Here is a 25632-nt window from a genome sequence, read left to right on the forward strand (position 1 = left end):
GGGGATGGCTCCTTGGCCTCTGCCCCAGGCGCTGGAGTGTCTCTGATAGCGGCAGAGCGACCCCCTGAAGGGGCAGAGCATCGCCCCCTGGTGGGCAGAGCCTCGCCCCTGGTGGGCGTGCCGGGTGGATCCCGGTCGGGCGCATGTGGGAGTCTGTCTGACTGTCTCTCCCCGTTTCCAGCTTCAGAAAAATACAAAAAAAAAAAAAAAAAAGAAACAAACAGATTTCTGAATAATAATTTTGTATCTTGCAACTTTACTGAATTTATTAGTTCTAATAGTTTTTTTGTGGAATCCTTCCTTCCCACTTTAGAAAGTTAGATACAGACATCTTGATGTCACTCTAAGTACTTAAGCATGTAGCTCTTACTCAGGGCATCCTCCTACAAAATCATAATACTACTCATATAAAGTTGTTAATCAGACTTCCCCAGCGATCTCCTCATAGCTTTGGTTTTTTAAATTCAAAATTCACTGTATGATGTCATTGTAGTTAGTTGTCATGTGTCTAGTACTTTCGTTTATTTAGACGAGTTCCCCAACCATTTTTGACTTAAGATTGTCATTAAAATTTTTGAAAAGTCTGGGCCTATGGTTTGCAGAATGTCCTTCAATGTAGATGTGTCTGACGACTTTTGATTAGATTCAGGTTGAAGGTTGTGGGCAGAAGTATTTTAAGTGAAATTGTTTACTATCAGTGATTTATTTCAGGAGGCATGAGATGTCAAGTTTGTCTCACTGGGGTGATATTACATACAGTCAGCTCTTCGTATTTGTGGTTTTGTATCTGCATTCAAGCAACTATGAGTATATTTTGATTGAAAATATTTTAAAAAATATAGATTATATTCAAATATTACATCCACTAGTTTTGGTATACGTGGGCATTCCTGGAACCCACCTCCTGTGGACAGTGAGGGACAACTGTATATGCTTTTTTTTTGTGTGTGTATTTTTCTGAAGTTGGAAACGGGGAGGCAGTCAGACAGACTCCCGCATGCGCCCGACCGGGATCCACCCGGCACACCCACCAGGGGGCAATGCTCTGCCCATCTGGGGCGTCGCTCTGCCACAATCAGAGCCATTCTGGTGCCTGAGGCAGAGGCCACAGAGCCATCCTCAGCGCCCGGGCCATCTTTGCTCCAATGGAGCGTTGGCTGGGGGAGGGGAAGAGAGAGACAGAGAGGAAGGAGAGAGGGAGGGGTGGAGAAACAGATGGGCGCTTCTCCTGTGTGCCCCGGCTGGGGATTGAACCCAAGACTCCCGCATGCCAGGCCGACGCTTTACCACTGAGCCAACCGGCCAGGGCCTGTATATGCTTTTGATGTGAATGTGGTGTCTGCTAGGTTTCTGAATTTTAAATGTACGTTTTCCTTTTGTAATTGATAAGCCATCTGTGGGGTGATATCCTGATGTGTGCATATTATGTTGTCCGTTGATCTTTCGTCTAATGCTTTTAGCATTGAAGTCTTACCTGAGTCAGTTATTATCACAGTGGTTGTGTAGTGGGGATTTTCTGTTCCTGTTATTCTTGTATATAAATTAACTGGATTTCTTTTGTAAAGAGGAGATTCCTCTCTAATTTTCCTTTCTTTCATTAGTTGTCAACTTTTTTTTGACAGAGACAGAGAGAGACAGAGAGAGGGAGAGATGGGGATAGACAGACAGGAAGGGAGAGAGATGAGAAGCATCAGTTCTTCGTTGCAGCTCCTTGGTTGTTCATTGATTGCTTTCTCATATGTGCCTTAATCCGGGGGGTGGGGGAGCTACGGCAGGGCAAGTGATCCCTTGCTCAAGCCAGCGACCTTGGCCCGCTACCATGGGGTCATGTCAATGATCCCAAGCTCAAGCCAGCAACCCCGCGCTCAAGTTGATGTGCCCATGCTCAAGCCAGCGACCTTGGGGTTTTGAACCTGAGTCCTCTGTGTCCTAGTCCAATGCTCTATCCACTGCGCTACTGCTTGGTCAGGCTCTTTACTTATTAACTTATTGTCAGTGTAGAGTCTTGAATTCTTTCTTCACTTGGTTATTATTTATTCTCATGGTCAGATGGTCTAAAATTTGGTTAGTAGGAACCACTCAATTTTGGGTTGTAATTGTAGCATAGGTAAGCTTTCTTTAGTATTTGCCATTTGAATCCATTTGTATAGCCTTAGAAGCTACAATAATAATAATGAGAATTATTGTAGGTAACATCCCTTAGACCAGGGGTCTCAAACTCGTGGCCTGCGGGCCGCCGAACAGCTGTGATCTTGCTCTGCGGCCCACATGCTGAGTTGAGTTTGAGACCCCTGCTAGACCTTACTTTGATAACCCATCTGTGCTTATTTTCCAGCAAATCACTGAATTGAAGAGAGAAAACTTTAACCTAAAGCTTCGAATCTATTTCCTTGAGGAAAGAATGCAACAGGAATTTGATGGCCCCACCGAACACATCTATAAAACTGTGAGTGTCCCACTTCTCACTGCCATCCCTGCTGTCTTTTCTTGTAGTCCTCCAAGCAGAAATTTGATTAACATTTGCCTCAGAGTTAGCATGAATAGATAGAGCTGCGTTCAATTAATTAGAATTGATTATTGGGAGCATACAGATAATAGGATGACCTTAATATTTAGCAAAGAGATACAAGATTAATTTTAAGGGAATCTTTTTCTCTTCTTAAAACCAAACTTCTAATTGACTATATCTCAATTGCCTTTTTAAAATTATTTACAATTTAGACAAAGACAGTGAAGTGGTAGAATGTCTTTGGAATTGAATCTTATTGTTACCAACTAATTTGTGTAACTGTGGGCAAGTCACTTCAGCTCTCCGGGCTTGCCCCAGAGGTAAGTGATAATCCCTCTGTCGCAGGGTGATTAGTGTGGATTAGAATGAGTTGACAGATGGAAAGCCCATGTGTGCTGTCATTGCTGGATGGTTCCCACCCTCACTGAGGCTTCCAGGGCAGCCGGGGAAGGACTGCCAGTCTTTCTGGGACGTGATTCTTTCGTGTGCTTCGTACACGTGCTGTAACTGTCAGGAAAAAATGTCTGTGCCCGTCGCAAGTCTTGGCCTGGAGGCCCTCTGCCTGAAAACAAACCTTGGTTCTGAAAGTTGAAAATAAGAAATTGGCTTTCTTGAAGACATGAGTACAAACTATTTCAGCGCAGATTTCTTGGCTTTCTCCGGTAGATTAGCCTTTGGCCTGGGGATTATTCCATTTGTTTTCTTCTGAAGTTTGCACCAGTGGAAACTTTTGCAGGAGGAGAAAGAACTCCGCTTGAGTTTCAGAGGATGAACTGAAGTGGACTTACTCGAACAGGGCGTGTACTGTACTGCTGATGCTTTTCAAGACTTGAAAAGCTCCTTTGTCCCTCAGGACACAATTTTCCCCTTCATTTTGGGGGTGGAAAGACAATGAGGATGTCCCCTTTTCTGGAAGGAAGTGGTGATGCAATCAAATTTTTAAGGAAAAACCAAGAGCCTAAAACATTTTATATGTAAGTGTGGCTATCAGCTGTCTCAGAACTTTTAGGGTGATAGGAAGCCAAATTGTGTTAATTACTTTGTCTCTGTCCGGCGCTGTCCTGGCCCTTTGTACATTGTCACTTCATTTTACTTCTCAAGACAGCCGTTGCAGTGGAAAGTGTCCTCACTCACAGGAGAGGAGAGGAAGTTCAGGGAAGACCAGTAGCGCGCGTGAAGTCCTAGCTGCTGTGTGGGGTGGGTTTGGCACCAGGTCTGCCTACCTCATTGGACCACACTTTCAGCGACGCTTTTCCAGTATCTGATGACCTGATTTTATTGCACTCCCATTTCAATTTAAGTTTTTATATAGGTATACATGATTCAAAATTCAAAAAGCAAAAAAGAGATATACAGAAAAGACTCTTTCACCCTGTCCTGTCATCCCCTCGGTCTGACCAATATTAGCTCCCCAGGCAGAGAAATTTTATTTATATATAAGCAAGCATGTGTGTGTATGTTATATGTGTATATATACACACACAAGCAAGCATGTTCTGTTTTGTACCTTGCATTTTTCCTTAATATTGTGGCTATCTTTTCTTCATAGTGGCTTAAGAGTTTCTTTATTCTTTTTATAATGATATTCCATTTTATTCTAATAAGGTGTCTTTTTTCTTTCCTTTTTTTTGTGACAGAGACAGAGAGAGGGACAGATAGGGACAGACAAGCGAGGAGGGAGAGTGATGAGAAGCATCAGTTCTTTGCTGAGTTTCCTTAGCTGTTCATTGATTGCTTTCTCATATGTGCCTTGACTGGGGGGTTACAGCAGACCGAGTGACCCCTTGCTCAAGCCAGCAACCTTGGGCTCCAAGCCAGCGACCTTTGGGCTCAAGGCAGCTACCATAGGGTCATGTCTATGACCCCGCGCTCAAGCTGGTGAGCCTGCTCTCAAGCTGGCGACCTCAGGGTTTCGAATCTGGGTCCTCTGCATCCCAGTCCGACACTCCATCCACTGTGCCACCGCCTGGTCAGGTATAAGGTGTTTTGATGTTTGGTTTAGAGATTATGATCACTATGTGTATGAGTTGAAAACTTGAGGTATTGGGCTTTGAAAATAGTCTGGTAGGCACGTTAGCTCTCTGTTGTTTTACACCTGCTTGGCTGGTGTGTTGGCTGGTCTGTCAGAAGGCAGAGCGTTCAGAGTCCATGCTGTCAGCTCTGAGCCAGCTCTCGGCCCTGCTGAGAGCTGGCAGGGAACCTCAATTTAAAGGCTGTTTCCGCAGTTGCGGACATTGTGCTTTGTCACTCAGTGTCCTTTATGCAAAGATCACTTTCTTCTAGAAAATGTTCTGCCTCATAGATGACGTCTTTACTTCCTGTTGTTTGACACTGACGAGACTAACATATTCTGAGCCTTGTCTTCAGGCGCTTCTTGTTCGTTAGCTCATTTAGTCTTGAGACCCTGTGTCAGGCGGCCTCTGTTTTCCATTTTCCAGTTGGGAGATCCAAAAAGAGAAACCTGGCTTTCTCGCCGCCTGGGCTTGTGCTTCTGAGGGCAGTGGTGGGCTCACACTTCCAGTTTTCCGTTGAGGTCAGCATGAAGGCAGGGCCTGAGTCAGCCTTGTTTGCCTGTGGCCTCGGTGCTAGCCCAGTGCTCGGCCCCTCACAGGATTGCTGAGTGTCTGTGACGTGAAGAAATGAATAAATGAGCAGCTACTGACTTTCTACAGTTTCCTCTTGCTGAAGAGTGGAGGCAGGACTTGAACCCATGTCCTTCTGCTCCAAGCCCATGACATTTTCTTTCTGGCTGACTTCTCAACAGGGTGACCCCCCTGGGCTGTTTGCTTGGCTAAAAGGAGGCAGGCATATCCTCCGAGATTTTAAATTTTACTGGAAATGTTATTTGTATTTAAAATGATACACATGTATTATGGAGTGAAATGTAGAATTGGCATGAATTATTAAAATTAACCGGGAGCAAGTTTTCAAGAAAACCTGGATTTACTGTAGTTCTCTACAGATGGTGTACCCAGACCCCTTTTTCTCCTGTATGAATTCATCTGCTCTTCTGTCTGGGATACATTTGTGGACTGGTTTGAGAAGCCAGCCACTGCGCCACTGTCTCACATTCCCACCCGCTTGCCAGTGACTGCCTTTAGGTTCTCATGAGAATTATGAGCCCAAGGCCATGTGACTCGCTTTCTTCTAGCGGCTAGAATCTAGCCAATTAAGAGGAGGAAAGTTGGTTGGAGAACTTTGTGATGTCCTTTATAGACCACTTGCCCTGTGCGGTTGCAGCTCTTTTGTAAGTGAGTACCCTGAAGTCTTACGCTGAAATGAGAGACAATGACGAGACCTCCCATCTATCCATCCACATGTTTAATTTTCTTTAAGCTGTAAAAGGTTTTCACTGCTACAGCCAGCGCATGCATGATGGTAAACAACCAGAAGTAATTGCCTTGGAACGGTAAACGCAAACTGCAGAATTGCTTGTAAATTTGCTTGTGGAAGGTAAACAATTTTTAAATCGGCCTCTCTTGTATGACATTTATGCCTCGATGTTTGAATGCTCTGGCTGTTAGAAGCTAGGAAAATTTACATAATTGTTCCAAGTCTTGAGAAATCTGGGGCTTTCTTTTGAGACCACCAGAGTTTAGTAATTCCCTTTTCCTTGTGCCTCGAGGCTAATGAGGGTTTGAATCTGACGCTATTACCAGGATGGCAGTCAGTCCACGCTGAATGTGGTTTCCCCACAGTAGACATTTGCACAGCCTGTATTTTTACACTGTTTCTTTTCTTTCCTTATCTCGTCTGAAAGAACATTGAGCTCAAGGTGGAAGTAGAAAGTCTGAAGCGTGAGCTCCAAGAGCGAGAACAGCTGCTCATCAAAGCCTCGTGAGTACCTGTCTTCCTGTCACAAGCGTGTGGGTCGCCTGTGGGCTCTGATGGTGGCGGCTGAGTAGGTCAGGAAACTAGAACCTTGTGCTTTCTAAGCCACTTCTTCCCCCAGCTCTGCGGGGAAGGACCCCAAGGAGGTTTCGTTGTTATTTATTTTTAAACAAACTTTTAAAGTTTATAGGAAAATGAGCAGATCTTATGTGTGCAGCAGGATGGATTTTCACTAATCGGACACATCTGGTGGGCGACTATCCTGATCAGGAGCCAGGACGTCACTGCCCCGAGGAAGTTTCCTTTGTATTCCCGGAACTTTGTCTTCTCCCGCGAAGACGCCTGTAGCGTCACCGCCGTTTAGTTCTGCCTGTTTTGGAACTCTATAGAGATGGAGTCACGTGCTGTGCATGCACCCTTTGTGTCTGCTCCCTTTCTTCAGCTATATGTATGTGAGATGCACCAGATTTTAAGTATGTCCTTAGCTCATTTATTGCTGTAAAAGCCCTAGGGCCTTGGTCGGCAAACCGCGGCTCGAGAACCACATGCAGCTCTTTGACCCCTTGAGTGTGGCTCTTCCACAAAATACCACGTGCAGGCGCTACCTCGATAAGGAATGTACCTACCTATATAGTTTATGTTTAAAAAATTTGGCTCTCAAAAGAAATTTCAATCGTTGTACTGTTGATATTTGGCTCTGCTGACTAATGAGTTTGCCGACCACTGGCCTAGGGGCTTAGAGGGGTCCTGAGGGACTCCAGTGGTAGGCGAGGGTGGGGCCTCAGCCAGAGAACCTCGTTTTTCTATGTTTTGCTTACAGAACATTTGAAAGGTATTATTTTAATTAATTATTTATTGAGCAACAAACAGTTCAGAGACTAACCTGTGGCTCAGTTGGTTAGTTATTCATTCTTTTATTCATTCATTCATAAACATTTATTACATAATTACTTATGCCGCACACAGAGGATTTTTGAAAAGAGATATTTCCGGACTTAAGGAGCTCATCAGAGGCTGGTGACAACTCGTCCTATAAGGAGAGTGTAATGGAGGCGCAGTGATAGTTTGGGTGCAGTGAGGATCCCGAGGTGTGCCGAGTCTCATTGGAGAGAGGGGAAGAGGAGTTCCCCAGGGCTGGCCCACCAGGGGTCTGGCCGGAAGTGTGTGTGAAAATGTTTCATTTGTCATGGCAAATGACAAGCAGCTGGTTCCTGCTGGATGTGGGGCCGGGAGCGTGGACTCTGAAGTTTAGGGCGCAGCTGCACTGCCCTGGGCCGGGCCATCTAATCCTTTTATTGCCACAGGGCCAGCAGCTGGAAGTTAGACTGCTGTTAGCTTTGAGTGGACTAGAGGTTCCCAGGCCCTGGCTTGGCTTTGCATGCATGGCATCTTCTGAGTGAGCGAGTGAGTGAGAGAGTGAATGAATGAATAAGCCAGATTAACAAGTTTCTGTTTTCATTGTAGTTGTAGTTTCTTTCTTTTTTTAGAAGTACATAATTTATCATTCTCTAGGCCGGGAGTCAAATCTACTTTGCGCAGCCTGGAAGTCAGTAGCAGAATTTGGTTTGTTTCATATTCAGCACCCTGCCTGCTGCAGGGCTCAGTATGTATTTTCGTCGAGCACGCACACGTGGCAACCCGGCCTCACCAAGGCTGCACGCACTCCTCAGGGCCAGACCCAGCCGCGTGCTCTGGGCTTCTGCACGTGCTCGTGTGTGTGGACTGTCCACACTGCTCAGACTAGTGTTCAAGCCTTTGGTCTGATCTTATTTCAGCTTGTTTAGAAAGTATTTAAGCGGCTGTTCTGTGCTGCTCTGGACTCAGCTCCTGAGGCAGTGGTGATCCAAGCAGACTGTATGCATGGGGCTTGCTGCCTGGTGGCGCGATGGGTAGCATACTTCAGTAACGGATACAGCAGTACACACTGGGGGAAGGGCTGTGAGAAAAGTGAAGGGCGCTGTGAGAGTTCATGGCAGTGGGAAGAGGTGTATAAATATAGGTCTCTAGCTGGAAGGGGCCTCGGGGAGGCAAGCAGGACTTGACCAGGTGAAAGGTGGTGAACAGTGTTCGGGAAAGGGAACATGCCGGTCTGAGGTGATAGGAGAAGCCTCGGGGGCTTGGCCTAGGGGCTGGAGTGGAAACGGGGACCATGAGGTGACCATCCGGTAGTGTAGGTGACAGGTTAGTGACAGAGATGGATGGCAGAGTGGAAAGACACTTAGGAAGCAGAATCAACAGGACTTGGTGATGGATGGGAAGGGAGCTGTCAAGGATAGGTTAGGGGTCAAGACCGTGAGCTCTGTTTAAGAACGTTTCATGGTGACCTAGCTGCTCCCGCTTTCTCTCTACCAACTTCTTCCTCCAAACGCCGCTCGCAGATACTACCCCGTGTCTGTCCCTGCTGCCCGGACTCTGCCCTGGCAGACCCTCTCCTCCCAGCCCCCTAGGCCCAAGTGCCCTTCCTGTTGTCCACCTGCGTAAAGGTGCCTGTTGAGTCCCACGTGGCTGACCTAGCCCACGTCTGTCTCTTCACACACTTCTCTGGCAAGTTCCGACAGTCCCCTGTGTGGGTAGCACTTTTCAGTTTATAAAACACTCACATTTATTTGCATTTTATCATTGTCCTGAGAGTTCATCAGATCTCGAGGAAAACCTCCTCTGAGAAAGGAGGGAATTTAGGTTTGGGGACAGGAAGGACTGTGACTAAAACCACTCATCCAGAAAGGTCAGAGCTGGAGTCAGAGCTAAAGTTTGTGACCGCTGTTCCAGCATGAGGTTTCATGTTCTTTGTTTTATTTTCCTGTGCGTTTCTCATTCTTCAACCTGACTCTACATCTAAGCCAGAAACTTAGTGGAGTGTGGGGCTGGTGGAAAGGGCAAGGGTTCGGGGTTGGTTCTGCCAACAGGTAGGACTGTGGCCTCTGAGCCTTGGCTTCCCAGCTGTTCCTGCTTCATGGGGCCTTTCTGCAGGTCACCTGCCATAGGACACCCACACTGTCTGCCGCAGACTGCTGAGTGTGCCTGCCACCTGGCAGCATGTGTGTGTGGTACATACTTGTTGATGGAAAAATTAATGCCCTCAACTCCCTTTTTGAGTTTTATGGTTGTTTTTCTTTTGGGTGGGCAGGAGATATGGGAAAAGCTTCTGCTTTTCCCTAAAGACCTATAATTAGAATGGAAAGAATCAAGAGGAAATGGTGATGGTTAATAGAGTAGCGAGGGTGGTGTTTATAGAAGGTTCTTTTTGTATTGGGTGGAAAGCTGCAGTAGACAGATTTCTCTCAGCCTTCCCTCTCCTTCATTCTTGCTGTCTCGTCTGTTGGCCCAAAATCTATCAGGAAAGAAAGGGGAAGGGAGGGGACTAAAGCTTACTGACATCCTCCTGAGCTGCGTGTGCCTGGTACTTGACCTGCTTTATTGCATTTGATTCTGCAGCAGTTAGGCGAGGCAACCGCTGTTCCTGTTTGAGCGAGGAGGAAACTGAGGCTTGGGGGAGTGGGGGACGTGCCCAAGTGGGTCACAGGGCTGGGCTGGTCTGGCCCTGGAGCTCACTCTGCCTTGCTGTGAAGTAAACATATGTGTTTGCCGACTTTCCATTGTTCTATTTATCACTTACCATAAGGGGACATTAAACACAAAAGTAGACATGTTGTCAGGGGTAAATTTTATCTCTGTAGCTTTAAAACACAAACAAAAATCATAATTCCATTAGTAGAGGAAAATTGCACCATACTGCTGAGTGTAAATTTTATTGCTACAGTAACTGTAAAATACAAAGATGATAAATGAAAAGTTGGGACATTTATTATTGGGAGTATATTTTATTGGTATAACTAAAATGCAAACAAACTGAATAATGCCAATACTTCTTAAAAATTGTAGTCGGCCTCTTGACAATGCATGTGATGTCAGCTGTAAAGCACAAAGGATTGATCTGGGCGAGGGATAGGAGGCAGCTGTGTGTCGGCACTCGCTTGGTGGGGTGGAGGAAGGGGATGGGGTAGTAGAGCGAGCCATTTTCTCTTTTTTTTAATGTTTATTGATTTTAGAGAGAGAGAGAAACGTTGATTTGTTGTCCTACTTATTCATTCATTTATTGGTTGCTTCTTGTATGTGCTCTGACTAGGGATCAAACCCACAACCTTGGCTCATAGAGACGACGTTCCTACCGATTGAGCTACACGGCCAGGGCATGGGGGCCGTTTTCTAGAGGAGGCTCTACAAAGAAAGCCCAAGGGCTAAAACATTTTGGGGGGTTCGAGGAAATTCAGTACTAGAAAAATTCTGCCTGCTAGGCTCAGGAAGGAAAAGCTTTAGTCAGAATTCTTGCAGCTGTGTAGAATGCCCTGTTGAGAAGTCACAGAAACGATCATGAATCACTGTGGCTCCAGACAGGACTGGTCATGGCATGAGCCGAGGGAGTGGGCTCAGGGCGGTTCACGGCATTAATCAGGAAGTGTCGTGGTGGCCTCAGTTCTGGCCGGCGGAGGGTCTGTTCTTGGCTCAGACACCAGCAGAGAGTAGCAGGAGGCCGCTCAGGCCAGCACAGCAGGGGCCAGCCTGCGTAACCTCAGTGACAGTGGGCTGTCATGTAGCACTTAGATCAGAGAGGAAGGCACGCTGCGCTGTGGTCACCACATGTGTTAGCGCACTCATTCTGAGAGGTCACCACCTCATTTTTCAAATGAGGAAACTGAGGTGTAAGAGGTAATTTACCCAGAGTCGCACTGAGGACATAATAGAATAAAGATTTGAAGCAGATCTATTCCACTTCAGAGCCTGTGTTCTTTCTTTCCAGTTGTTCACATTGAATTCCATTAAAATGATATCATGACACTGGGGCCTTCTGAAGGCTCAGTAGTGAAAGGAAGTCGTGTTTGAGACTTGGACAGCAAGTATGGCCCTCCCGACTTACCATTGTTCTTAGACACTCACATGGCCTATACATGTGGTGTCTGATCACATGGCTCTGGGTTGGAAAAATCTAGATGCCCCTAAAGTAGGGCTTGGGCGGCTGGCGGTGAATAGATTAGTGCTGTTGCAGTTTTTCTGAGAAACCAGCTTTAGGTGGAGCCATTTCCTCGGTATTATCCTGCCTTCTGGAAAACTGCAATCATTTTAGAAATCCGATGAGAACTGCTCTGAGTACATCTCACCAATTCATATCTGGCACTGTTTTTCTTTTGGGGAGAACCAGAATGAAAGGCACCAGTGGTGGCGGTCCTCGTGCTGATCTTGGTGTGCCGTCCCTGTCCCCACTGCTGCTCGCCAGGCGGCCCCAGTGACCGAACTCTGCACCGAGTGTGGGCAGCTCACGTGGCCCCCTCCCCTCGCACCCAGAGGGGCAGCGTGTGCTCACACAGGTTCTTGTGCTGGGTTTACAATGCTCCCCTCCAGCTGGCAGAAGCGGAAGCCTGCACACCCTTAATCCCTCAGACTTACTTTGTTGCATACTGTTCCTTTGTGCCTTGGTTTTTCAAACGAGCTTGCCACCTTTCCTACCACTAGTGGAGATCCACCTTGTTGGAAGTTTGCTGGTGGGAAACTTAGCAACAGCTGTCAAAAAAGGCTTAAAAGAGTACTTACACTCTGACCCAGTGATTCCCTTTCTAGGATCTGACCCTAAGGAAATCACTAGATAGTGTATATACAAGGATGCTTTCATCCTAGCATTGCTTGTAACAATAAACGGTAACACGGACATTTGTTGAACACTGGCCCCTGTTCTCAGAGCTTTGTAACAATCACTGGGCAAATGTGTAAAGTCAGAAGCAATCTGAATGTTTAAAAATAGGGGGTTGACTTAACGTATTGTAGTACATTTCATACAGCAAATTAATATTTAGCTTTTAAAATGATAAGATAAATTTGTATTTATTGACACAAAAGAATGTGTATAGTGTGTTAAGCAGTAAAATCACATCACAGATATATGCTGTATGATTGTTTCTGTAGAAAATGCCTGAAAGGCTGTATGCTAAATTGTTAGCTGTCCTGTGTGATGAGATTATAGAGGATTCTGACTTTGTTTTTAAATAATATGTACTTTTATCCACACAGTTGACATATAACATTGTGCAAGATTAAAGTGTACAACGTGTTGATATGATATGTTTACATATTATGTGATCAATGTTTTTGAGTCACAGATATTAATTAGAACAAGAAAGAGGCTCAGCACCAGTGCTGGGTGTACTGCTTGCTTCTGGGGGTGGCTGAACTCACCACCTGACGTCGCCCTTACTCGCCCCCTTTTGCAGCAAAGCGGTTGAGAGCCTCGCTGAAGGGCGCAGCTCTGAAGTTCGGCGAGTGAAGGAGGACGCTCAGAAGAAGGTGCAGCAGGTGGAAGACCTCCTAACCAAAAGGATTTTCCTTCTGGAAGAGGTAAGTCTGAAAGCCCGGGGAGAAGTGCTTCTTTTTTTTTTTTTTTTTCCTTTTTTTGAAGCTGGAAACAGGGAGAGACAGTCAGACAGACTCCCGCATGCGCCCGACTGGGATCCACCCGGCACGCCCACCAGGGGCGATGCTCTGCCCACCAGGGGGCGATGCTCTGCCCATCCTGGGCGTCGCCATGTTGCGGCCAGAGCCACTCTAGCGCCTGAGGCAGAGGCCACAGAGCCATCCCCAGCGCCCGGGCCATCTTTGCTCCAATGGAGCCTTGGCTGCGGGAGGGGAAGGGAGAGACAGAGAGGAAAGTGCGGCGGAGGGGTGGAGAAGCAAATGGGCGCTTCTCCTGTGTGCCCTGGCCGGGAATCGAACCCAGGTCCTCCGCACGCTAGGCTGACGCTCTACCGCTGAGCCAACCGGCCAGGGCTGAGAAGTGCTTCTTACAGTGGGTTCATGACGGAGCGGGCTGTGTGCCTGTCGCCCAGCGGGCAGGGTTTCCGCAGACACGGGAGCCGTCCTTGCTGAGCACCTCCGGCGCCAGCCCCTTCTAGGCGCGTGCCATGGAGGGTCTGTACCCTCACGCCCTGCGGCCACCATTACTGTCTCATTCCGGTAGCTGAGGGCACTGACGTATGGAGAGGAATACTAACCGATCTAAGTTCAATCCTGCATTTAAATGTGTGACTGCTGATCCCACTCTGCTTGTCGGCTAGCGTAGTGCCTTTGTCTCACTGGCCCAGAAAGGGGAAGTGACTCACCCGACATGACACGAGCTAAGCCTAAAACCAGATTTTCTGCCTTGTAAGCCAGCTGTGTCCGAGCAGCCCCACCCCCAGTGTCCAGCCTGCATGCCATGCCCACCGGTGTTGAATGCGTGCCTTGCTGGGAGGCGCTGTGTGCATCTCCTCCTCCCGATTCTCTGTGACTGATGGGCATCAGGCTGTTCCTTGGTTAGAAAGTCCTGCCTCCTAGGTGTTAAACAGGGTTCCTCTACTTAACGCTAGTATTAAGCAAACTAATTGCTATATCTTAGTCTTTGACATCTGTTGTTTCATCTCACTCTCTGCCTGCAGCCCTGATTCTTTTAAGCAGATATGAGGAGAAATAGCACCAAGAAGCATTGTGGCTCCAGGGTGGCTCCATTTGTACTCTTACAGTGCACTTACAGTGGTCTTTTCCAGCCACTGTGATCACTTCAGCCCTGTATCAGCTTCACGGGGCGTGTAGGTAGCAGGGCGATCAGGGAGGCGAGGAAGTGGGCTCAGAGGGTGAGAAACTGGTCTTGGTCGGAAGTGTAGACCAGTTTCTGGAACCAGAAGAAGGACCTGTGAGCTAGTTGCTGAATTGTAGTTAAGGTGGTTGTGAGGCTTTTAAGAGACTTAACCTGGTCTTGTTCATTCACCTTCTTTTTCCCAGTAGGTGCTCCGCAGTGTTTGGGGGTGCCTGCGTAACTGACAGTACTGGGTTGAATCTCTGCTCTGTCCCTCACGAACTCTGTCGCCTCTCCTGAGCCTCTGCCTCTTCCTCTGTAGGATGAGGCTGGCAGTCCCTGCTGTGCAGTAGTCATGGCAATAACAGGAGTGGTACGAATGTGTGGGGTACCCCTCTCAGGTTTCCCGTGCACTGACGTAGGCAGTCCCCTCAGCAAAACTAGGAGGTAAATGCTTCTATCATCCTTTACCAACAAAAGGAAAACCATGATGACAGTGGCACAGAGTAGCTGAGTCACTTGCCTAAGGACACAGGCTGCAAAGGACTGGGAGTCTGGCTGCGGAGCCTGTGTTCTGACTGCAGAGTCCGCTCTCCGCGTCCCTCCCGAGGGGTGAGTGAGATCACAGATCACAGACACAGAGCGTCTTGTGAAGCCTGGCGTTGACTAGGTTCTCACTAAATAGTAGCTTTTGTTGTCTGTTGTCTCTGAAAATAGGAAAGTGATTTTTTCCCAGCCATCACTGAGATTGACAGACAAGCCTCTTGGGGAGACAGTGTTGGGGAGGCGCTGGAGGAAAAGGGTGGCGAGGGGGAAGCCACATTTTTTTAAGTTTCTCATGAGGCAGCAGACATTTGAGAGTCTCACAATAGTCCCCTGACGAGATGGTGGTTATCCCGTTTTATAGATTGGGAAGCTGGGGCTCAGAGAGGTTAAGGGGCTACCCAGGGTCACACAGCAATAAGTGGGAGTTGGGTTTTGAACCCAGTTCGATTTGACTTTTTTCTTTGTGATGTAATCAGAGGCGGTTGGCATGAGAAGTCCGAGACGCCTGTCTACGCCCAGCTCACTCTCATGAGCGCCCGAGTCTTCTTCCCTAACACAGACATTGCCCGCGCGATGTAGACAATTTCCTAGTTGGCTTCTGGGAGCGCTCAGGAAGGACAGAGTTTTTCACCACCTAAATCAATCTGAAGATACAGCAAATGTACTTTAGAATTATGTAGTCATTATCTTCCTCAAAAACCCAAAACAAAACAGTGAGGGGGCGGTGGAGTGTGGGATGAATTTGTGCGGAGATTGTGGGGACTCTGGAATTTATGTATGTTTAGGTATTGAGAGGCACATTTCTCCTCGTTCTCATTGAGCTGTAAATATTGATCTGATTTCTCAAAACCCGAACAGTTCTTACAGAGTTGAGTCTTTTCCATTGGAAATGCCTATTACTCTTCAGGATACAAGAAGGAAAGATGGCTGGCGAATGTATTTATTACCGATTCTCCCTATGTATAGTACAATTCAGGGAGGGGAAATGTGCCAGAGAAAAAGTCATAAATATTTATATTTTAATCCAATTTCCTTTCAAAGTGTTCCCAATTGTATTGAAAAATTGCATCAAATGCATTTAATTTAACTCTAGGATGTGAGAGCCGCCCAAGCAGAACTGGAAAAGGCCGTTGCAGGGACGGAAATGGAGAAGGCGCGTCGCCTGAGCTTGGAAAACAAGCTCGCAACGACTAAGAAGTTGCACGAGGGTGACTTGGACGTGCCGCTGGTCCTGGAGGAGAAGGACAGGTCTGCTCTCGTCCCCGGGAGGCCCTGATGGTCCTGAGTCTGGCGGCTCGGGGACAGAACTGGTCCTGGAGGAGAAGGACAGGTCTGCTCTCGTCCCCGGGAGGCCCTGATGGTCCTGAGTCTGGCGGCTCGGGGACAGAACTGGAGGGACAGGTCTGCTCTCGTCCCTGGGAGGCCCTGATGGTCCTGAGTCTGGTGGCTCGGGGACAGAACTGGTCCTGGAGGAGAAGGACAGGTCTGCTCTCGTCCCCGGGAGGCCCTGATGGTCCTGAGTCTGGCGGCTCGGGGACAGAACTGGTCCCTTCCTTCCCTCTCCCTGGCTGTCTCACTTGCTCCCCACACTGAGAGAACGGCCCGGGAGGACAGGTAGAGGGGTGGACAGAGATCTGTGCTGGAATGTCCCTCTCACACTGAATTTAGCCTTCGGTTTTGGCTGTGAGCTTTCTGGTAGCTTTCCAAAGGGGAAAGGGGAAACCACTCGGGACGGACATAAGATTCACATTGCTCACAAGATAAAGCAAGCTAGTAACTGTAGTTTTACCTGACATTGTCGGAAATTTCTCTTGTGGGTCTTCCTGAAGGGAAGGTTAGTGACTGCATCCCCACAGTAAATCTAGTGAATGTGGTGTGTGACCTGCTTTCCTTGTAGCTTGCACTGCAGGCTGAGGGCCCAGATGAGCACCGTGCAAGGGGCCGAAACTGCGCACCAAGTGCTCTTCCGTGGGTCAGGTGTCAAATGTGCGCCATTTGGTCCAGAGAAATGGTCTTTAAGCTCGTGTTCTAACTTGGTGGGAGGTGTGGAGGGCAGGAACAGCGTGGTAGAGATTAGAACGGGTAAATGCTGTGTTAGCTAAGGTACTTAACCTGATTCAGGATTAGGAAAAGCTACCTAGAGGAAGTACTAGGATAAGGAGGAATTAGTTGGAAGAAGAAAGGGTGTTCCAGGCGTTGGGAACCTTATATGCGAAGAAAGCCCAGAGACAGAAGGGCACACGCATGGCCTGACCTGTGGTGGCGCAGTGGGATAAAGCGTCGACCTGGAACACTGAGGTCGCCGGTTCGAAAACTTGGGCTTGCCTGGTCAAGGCACATATGGGAGTTGATGCTTCCTGCTCCTCCCCCTTCTCTCTCTCTCTCTGTCTCTCTCTCTCACTCCTCTCTCTCTAAAAAAAATCAATAAATAAAATATTTAAAAAAAAAAAAAAAAGAAGGGCACACGCATGATCAAGGAAGGAACTGAAGGAGGGCGGCCCAGCCTGGCGTGCCGTGCTCTGGAAGGGAGGGGGAAGGGAAGAGAGGCACACTCGGACGATCCTGTGGGCCTTGTTGAAGAGTTTGGGTGTTGTCCTCGGCATGTGTGAAGCCACTGAAGAGTTGGGGGGTGGGGGTGGGAAGGATTGGGGGAATGGCAGGCTCAGATGGAATCTTGGAGAGATCCCTCTGGCTGTCCACTGGAGGCTGGATTGACGGCGGGGCTGGGTGGGAAGCCTGGGTCCCTGGCTGATGCAGAACTAGGGATGGGAAGGATAAGAGAGCTATTCAGAGGTAGACTCACATGTTGGCTTGAAGGTCTTGGTGGCTGATTGGATTTGGGGCTGAGGGAAAAGGCTCCAGAGATACTCTCCCCCGATGGGCAGTGGTGGGATGGTGGCGCGGTTAGCTGAGTACACGGGAGAAAGGGAGAACCATGTGTTTGCAGAGAGGCGCTGGGAAGATGAACTGTTAGTTGGGACATGTTGGGGGGAGGAGTTGTGGACATCCAAGAGGAGAGTCCAGGAGGTGCTTGAGTGTACGGATTAAGGCCAGAATTACAGGACAGAAAGATGTATTCATTAAGCAGCTACTGAGCATGGCCTGGGTTGGGTTCTGGGAATGCTCAGGTGAGCCCTGTCTTCCTTCTCTGGAGCTCCAAGTGTGGGAGAGGACAGATGTGAAAGAAAAGATTGGTTTCGGAGGTGAGTTCAGGATTCTGTGCTGTGACAAGAGTAAGGGAGTGACCAGCTCTGCTTGGACGTGGGGCGGGAAAGGCTTATCAGAGGAGAGGTGCTGGGAGTCGGTGAGGAAGCCATGACCACCGAGGGAGCTGCACACGCGGGGGCGTGGGGCTCATTGCACGGTCATTGTAGAGGAAAGTGCGCCGTTAGTATAGGCTGCAGAAACCTGGATTCTCATCTTTTTGGAAAAGGGACTCTGGGAAGGGTTAATGCCAATTGTGTACTTACTGGTCCAGGTGATGGGGTGGTCAGGATGTGGGTGGTCAAGTCAAGGCCTTGCTAAAGGCTTCGCCTTCCTGAGGTTTCCCGTTGGTCTAGCTGGGCAGGCATGGGCACCTGTGAATGCATCTGTCCCAGGGGTAGGTGTTCCCCGGCCATACTCCCAGAGACCAAGCAGCAGCCAGATGGCTACCCTGGATTTCTGCTCGCTCAGGGCTGGGCCACGGGATACTCCTGAACTAGGACCAATGTGTTTCCTCGCTGAAGGCGGGCCTGCCTAGGAAGCCACATCATTGGAATAAAGGTTTTTGGTCGTGCCCTGGTGAGATGGATCCAGGTCGGCCGCACAGATGGACCCGCCTTTGGGCAGGCCCTCACTAGGATGTCTCTCTGGGTGCCCCCATCCTTCTTAAAGGTGCGTGCTTTAGCTACCAGATTTCCTTCAATCTGACCTTAGAGCTAGTCTGTATCTTTAAGACATTTGACAGAAGTCCTGCAGGTCAAGTTTGGCCAACAGATATGTTTTGTCTGTTTTTTTTTTTTTTATAAGTTTAACTACTATAATTGCTAATATTTAAGAAAATCTAATTTTAAGAGTCTGGATTTCCAGATTCTTTTAGATACCTGGAAAGTGTAGGAGGACGGGGCCAGGGCCTTTCTGGAGTACAGCTGCTCTGTCAGGCGTCCCCACAGCCCACTCCACTCATCTCTGTCCTGAGCTAGGACTTGCGTTAAGGCAGCTAAAAAGTCAGTTTCCTCGAGGTGTGAGTTACGTCCAACATGACACATTCATTTTAGTGGACAGTTTGGTGACTTGACCTCCCCAAGTTGATTATGTGACGATTCCAGAGTTGAGCCCCTAGAGGGCACTCTGACTCCTCTTTCCCAGTTCTCTGGGGCGTTGTCCTGGTGCTGTTGGTTCCCCTGTATCCAGTTGTGTTAGTCTATTTGGCGTCATAACAAAACACCACACACTAGGCTGCTTATAAATAGTAGAAGTTTATTTCTCCCATCCAAGTACTAACCAGGCCCGACCCTGCTTAGCTTCCGAGATCAGACGAGATCGGGCGCGTTCAGGGTGGTATGGCCGTAGACTAGAAGTTTATTTCTTACAGTTCTGGACGTTGGAGGTCCAAGATCAGGGGGCCCGCGCTGTCTGGTGAGGGTCCCCCTTCAGGCCTCCTTTCAGGTCCCCTGTTGTAGCCCCACCTGGCAGAAAAGGGAAGGACTCTCTCCGGGACCACAGTTATAAGGCACAGCTCCAGTTCATGGGAGTTCCACCCTCATGATGCCTCCTCCTGCCGTCACTTTTGGGGGGACGCAGATGCTCAAACGATGCATCAGGGCATTGCAGGTGCATTAACGGCTTTTAGCTCTCGCCTCACCTGCACCCTGGTAGCCTCTCCTCTTTCTTCCATGGTGAGTTGTTTATTAGGCTTAGCTAGAAACACTTTTCTTAGGGTCCTTTGACAAAATGCTAATCATTGAATGCTTTAAAAAAATAATTATAGCAACTGTCATTTGGTGAGTTCTGCCATATGCTTGGAGTTGTGTGGGGGCGTTTTAAATAGCTTCTCTCCATTCCACATAAGCGAGTTACCCCATTTTATAGCCGAGGCGATGCCGGCTTAGAGAGCTTAAATAATTCGGCTGTTGTCAGGGAACGGCTGATGGAGGTAACTTGGTGGCCTCAAGGAGGGTGTGTTCAGCTCTCCCTGAGGGGGCTTTGGGGTGCCAGTTGGCAAAGCCTCGCTGAAGGGAACAAGGCCTAAGTCTGGAGGGTGATGGCTGCTCAGCAGGTGGCGGTGGGCGCACAGTTGTGAAGGGCACAGCACACTGGCCTCTGGAGGAAAGTTTGGCTCCTGCGTGGCAGAGGGGTGGGCGATGGCCTCTGGTGCCAGCTGGCACCGAAGTGGGCAGCAAGGCCTCTGGTCTCGGCCCTCAAACCCGGGCCTCCGCTGCCTTGCCGGGAGCTTGGCCCTGATCCTGAAAGTCACTATATTATATATATATATATATATATATTTTTTTTTTTTTTTTTTGTATTTTTTGTATTTTTCTGAAGCTGGAAACGGGGAGAGACAGTCAGCAGACTCCCGCATGCGCCCGACCGGGATCCACCCGGCACGCCCACCAGGGGCGAAGCTCAGCCCACCAGGGGGCGATGCTCTGCCCCTCCAGGGCGTCGCTCTGCCGTGACCAGAGCCACTCCAGCGCCTGGGGCGGAGGCCAAGGAGCCATCCCCAGCGCCCGGGCCATCTTTGCTCCAATGGAGCCTTGGCTGCGGGAGGGGAAGAGAGAGACAGAGAGGAAGGAGGGGAGGGGAGGGGGGGTGGAGAAGCAAATGGGTGCTTCTCCTATGTGCCCTGGCCGGGAATCAAACCCAGGTCCCCCGCACGCCAGGCCAACGCTCTACCGCTGAGCCAACTGGCCAGGGTCCTGAAAGTCACTATATTTTAAACTTTGCCCTGAGAAGTCTTGCAGAGATGTTCTTTTTTTAATTCTTTTTATTTACTGGCACAGTTCTGCTTTATTGGTCATGTTTATTTAGCCTTCAGTGCCCCATATTTTTGGAGAGATTTCTTGGCCCAAAAAATCAGTAATCCAGTGCTGTCAGTGCTGGGAGCTGTTGAATGTGTGAGCCGGGGTGTGATACGGTCCATCATCTGGCGGCTTGGAGGTTGGATCAACCGGGACCAGGCTGTAGGTGAGAGGACAGTGTCACACGGACCCTAATTTTGTCAAAGGACCCTAATCTCCGACCCGCAAAACGCGATTTCGCACATGTTCAGTCATTAGACATGTTTACTTTGAGGACGTCTGACCCCATTTCCCGCCTCCTCCTGCTCCCTGAGCTAAGAGAACAGCTTAGAATTAATATTTAAATTTTGTTCCCTTTTAGGCTCATTGAGGAGTTGAAGCTGTCTTTGAAGAGCAAGGAAGCTTTAATTCAGTGCCTTACAGAGGAGAAATCTCAGATGGCGGCCCCTGATGAGAGCGTGTCATCAGGAGAGCTCCGAGGACTGGCTGCTGCTCGGAGGGGAGAGAAGGACAGGGACACTGAGGTGAGAGGACAGGACGTGCAGCGGGGACTGTCATTAGCAGGCCAGCTCTGTGGGAAGTGGGGCGCACATTCAGTCCCCGTGGCTCCCCCACAGTCTGCTCCTGAATGCTATCGCCTGTCCGCTGGGGACTCAGCAGAAACCGCCTCTGTCAGGGGCCCTGGCATATTCTGTCCCTTTCAGCTTTGTGTTCATAGACTTGGTTAAAAACACCAGTCCATGCCTGCTTGCCTCTGTTTTACTATGTGTTAATTTGTTCTTGCCCGGGACTTTCTTTTCATCCTTTGAGTTTTCTTAGGATAAAGTTATGGTACTTACTCGTTTCACCTTTTGTGGTTAGAGGCAGGCTTAAGGCCAGCTTTGGTCTCAAACGTCAAAGGCAGTGGGCACGCGGACTAGCCTGTACTGGGCCGGCCAGCACGTGGCGGGACGCAGTGTGCCGCCTCGCATTGTCCTCCCGGCCACCCTGCGAGGTAGAGAGCGCAGTCCCTCGTTGGATTTAGAAACAGGCTCAGCTCAGAGGATGTTGTATTTTCCAGGGCTCCAACAGGTGGGCTACTAGTACCGACCCCATAGCTGCCCTGGGCCCCTGTCCACACTAGGCGGCCTCCAGGGCAAGCTGTCTACCCTGCAGGACCTGGGAGAGCCGGTAGGGTTAGTCCAGACCTTCTCATTCTGGTTGGACCACAGTGGCTGCTCATGTGGGGTGTTCACCTTAGGAGACGTTAGGAAAAGTCCTGGTTTCTTTATGGAGCAGGCTCTCCTTTGTCCCCAATAGAGCAGTGAATTCTTTTGCCTCCAATTAGTTTTTGGCTGTAATCAGCCTTTGTTTCCTGCTCCATTGAAGCCTGTCTCACTTCCTGGGCTCTCCTTCTGAAGGCCTTTTTCACTGTCCTGGGGTTACTCTCTGTGGGGCTGGTGATCACAGAGTGGGCTGCTCGTCTTCACGTTTCTCCTCACCCACGTGGACTTCCGGGTGAGACCGAGGAGTGGACATCTGCTTTCATGAGTCACAGCAGGGGGAACAGTGAGCAAATGAGGTGCTCGTTCTAATTGTTCTGGGGAAGCCATTGGATTGTGGGTCCCTTCTGGGTACCAATTGCTGTCTTTTCGCAGGCCGCACAAATGGAGCGCCAGGCAGAGAGAAACTGCTTTGAAGAGAGGATCCAGGTATGTTGATACAATTTTTAAAACTGTGTTGAAGATTTACCCGTGGCTCTTGCTTTATTCTGAGTGCAGTAGATAATTCTGTGTGACAGTCGCTGTCACTCATGGAATGCTCCTGTCTGCCAGTCAAGCTCTAGGCACCATGGAGAGGGCACCTCGATCTTGGCAGTAACTGTGTGGCAGGCATTCCCATCTTGCAGACACGGCACACGAGGCTCAGGGCGCTGAGGTCCCGTACCCAAGGTCACGCAGCTCGGAGGCGGTGTAGCAGGGATTCAGATTTGCCGGCGTGGTTGCAGAGCCATCGCTCTGTGGTCCCTTAGTCACGGCAGCTGCATTTGTGTAGGCCAGCCAGCCCGCGACATGCCCTCATGTCCATTACCTCGTTTGATCCTCACGACAGCCTGGGAGGGAGACAGCAGTGATTATCTTTAGAAGTGAATTCAGACTATAAATGTATATGTTCATCCAACCAAATTCTCTGCTAGCTTTTGTAGCATTAAAGGAATGAAATTAATGATCTGTTATTTTGCCCCAAATAACCTGATAGAGTTTCAAAGACTCTGCTGTGACTGTATTCAGATTCCAGAAGGCATTGGAGTCCTTCCCGTAGGAATAGCTGTCATCGTCGTAACTGATCTGATCCCCTCCCTTTCACCCGGCCCTCTTGCCGTGAGCGGTAACACAGGAACTGGGAGCCGCTGCCACTCTGTTCGGCTCTACTTGGAAACATTAATCACAGGCTGACAGGAACGAGATAGGATAACTGCATTGGAGTGTGCTCTTAAAGATATATACCATGCATTTTGGTTGGAACACATCAACTTAGTGAATCTTTTTAAATCTAATTTAGGCACTTCAGGAGGACCTGAGAGAGAAGGAAAGAGAAATTGCTACAGAAAAGAAAAATAGTTTAAAGCGGGATAAAGCCATTCAAGGTCTAACCATGGCATTAAAGTCAAAGGAAAAAGAGGTATGTCTGGTATACCACAAGTGAGATTTTTCTTTATTAGCTTCTGTGACTGGCCTATCCTACCCTGAATTTTTAGCTTTGATAAAAAGTTTATAAGAGAGCAGAGATGACTATAGCAGTGGGCCAGGGTCCTTCGTCAGAGAGAAGTTCTCTTGGAGTGTCTAGTCCAGCACTGCCCAGTACAAGTGTGTGAGTTACATATATAAATTTGATTTTTCTAATAGTCACTTTAAAAGAAGTAAAAAGAAGCAGCAAGTGAAAGTAACAGTGAGGTATTTAATACTTTTTAACATGTGAAGTCCAGATATGCTTACAGCACATCTCAAGCCAGACTGACCACATTTCATATGTCCAGTAGCCACAGGAGGGTAGTGGCTTCCGTACTGGACAGTGTAGCTCTAATCTTTGAAAGACGACAGAAACTGAGTAAAGGAGTTTGGAGGGGCAAGGCCAGGGAGTTAGATAGCTAGCTGGGGGTTGTCTTTGGGATCCAGGGTGGTGGCTGATGATTCCGTGCTGTTCTCTTGTCGTTGGCATGCAACCTGCTGTGTCTCAGCAGCTGTGCCAGGCACGGAGCAGAGGGGCACTCCCAGCTCTGCCCACTAGCCTAGTGGGGGGAGGAAGACAGTGAAGGTGGTGTGATTGAGTGGAGTGCAGGGAGCTGTGGAGGTGGAGCGAAGGAGACCGAATCCAGGCTGGTGCATGCATTTGGGAAGCGAGGGTGGTACTTCAAGGAGCAGGTGTCTGAGCTGAATCTTAAACAACGCGTGGGAGTTAGCTGGGAAGGGAGACAGAGAAGAGGAGGCCATTTCATACAGAGGGGAGAACATTGGCCAAGGCATTCAGTGGGGAAAGACCCGATATGTTTTTGTGGAACCAGAAGCAATTCGAGGTTGTCAGAGCATCAAGTGCCGACTTAAGTGAGGTTAGAGAAGAAGCCGGAGAGGTGGCGGGGGGCCAGGTGGTGGTGGGACTCTTCATGGTCCACCGTTCGGGTGGCACTTCATTGAAGCTCTTAAGCAGGAGGGATGTGATCACATTTGCATTTTTTTTTTTTTTGTATTTTTCTGAAGTTGGAAACGGGGAGGCAGTCAGACAGACTCCTGCATGCGCCCGACCGGGATCCACCTGGCATGCCCACCGGGGGGCAATGTTCTGCCCATCTGGGGCGTCGTTCTGTTACAACCAGAGCCATTCTAGCGCCTGAGGCAGAGGCCATGGAGCCATCCTAAGCGCCTGGGCCATCTTTGCTCCAATGGAGCCTCGGCTGCAGGAGGGGAAGAGAGAGACAGAGAGGAAGGAGAGGGGGAGGGGTGGAGAAGCAGATGGGCGCCTCTCCTGTGTGCCCTGGTCGGGAATCGAACCCGGGACTCCTGCACACCAGGCTGACGCTCTACCACTAAGCCAACCGGCCAGGGCCACATTTGCATTTTTTTAAACTTAAATTTTAATTTAAAAATATTTTTCCATTGATTTGAGGGAAAGAGAGGGGAAGAGAGCGAGGTGGGTGGAAGGGGAGAGTAGGAGAAGCATCAGCTTGTTTCCGGTGTTCATTTAGTTGTGCTTTCATTGTTTGTTTCTCATTCGTGCCCTGACTGGCGGTCGAGTCTGCCACCTCTGTCATGGTGTGTGGGTGCTTTACCCACCGCTGAGCCACTCAGGAGGGCCCACATTTGCTTTCTCATGAGGTCTCAGCCTGTATTCGGAGAGAATGGCGGCAGGGAGGCCAGTAGCCTGGGGAGAGCCACCAAATTCAGAAACGCTGAACTAGAGCAGTGGCCACAGCACGAGGGGAGGGGTGGGGCTGAGCCAAGAAATAAAATTAGAAATAATTAAATAATTAAAATTACATGATTGTCAAACCACTATACTATCCACCTAAAACTAATATAAAATAGTACTGAATGTCAACTGTAATTGAAAAATAAACTTAAAAATAAATAAAATTAAGAATACAATCTAAAAAAGAAATAACTAATTAAAAATTAGAAGTAAATTTGGGGAAACGTGGTGGTTAGAGGTAGGCATGGAGAGAAGGTGCAGTCCACGATGACTTCTGGCCGCGGGACTGGGGACATGGTCATGCCACCAACTCAGCATAGAGAATGGAGGGCGATGGTGAGGTGGGAAGGGTGGGGGCGGTAATGAGCCTCTGTGGACCTTCCAGGTGGGGTATCCAGGTGGCAGGAAGGCCTGCTGGTCTAAGGCTTGGGGAGAGCTCATCAGGCCTGCAGGTGTATATCTGGGAGTCACTCTTACACAGAAGTGAGTTAAAATTCTGAGAGTTGATCTCCTTATCTGGAGTGTGTAGTGTGAGAAAGAAGAAGGCTGCGGATTGCACTGCAGGGGACATCAGAGGCCCAGGTACAGGAAGAGGAATGTACAAAGAGGACGGAAGGGCTGGCTGTAGAAGTGTGATGCTCACCAGGAGACTGGTGTTGGAGATCAAGGAGGGGAAGAGTGAGCGATCACCATTGCCAGATGTG

General features: G+C 48.9%; 1 protein-coding gene across 5 annotated transcripts in view; it reads left to right on the top strand.

Annotated features, from left to right (window-relative positions):
• The window catches only part of CDK5RAP2 (CDK5 regulatory subunit associated protein 2), a 181706-nt gene that overhangs the window by 25054 nt on the left and 131020 nt on the right, over window positions 1-25632 (top strand). For all 5 annotated transcript variants that reach the window (XM_066256376.1, XM_066256378.1, XM_066256380.1 and 2 more), the window contains exons 4-10: window positions 2336-2446; window positions 6270-6346; window positions 12601-12724; window positions 15577-15731; window positions 20847-21009; window positions 22123-22176; window positions 23027-23146. In XM_066256376.1, the coding sequence (XP_066112473.1) occupies window positions 2336-2446; window positions 6270-6346; window positions 12601-12724; window positions 15577-15731; window positions 20847-21009; window positions 22123-22176; window positions 23027-23146 (804 nt within the window). The remainder of the gene's footprint in view (window positions 1-2335; window positions 2447-6269; window positions 6347-12600; window positions 12725-15576; window positions 15732-20846; window positions 21010-22122; window positions 22177-23026; window positions 23147-25632) is intronic.

Source organism: Saccopteryx bilineata, chromosome 2 (genome assembly GCF_036850765.1).
Source record: "Saccopteryx bilineata isolate mSacBil1 chromosome 2, mSacBil1_pri_phased_curated, whole genome shotgun sequence".
Lineage (NCBI taxonomy): Eukaryota > Metazoa > Chordata > Mammalia > Chiroptera > Emballonuridae > Saccopteryx > Saccopteryx bilineata.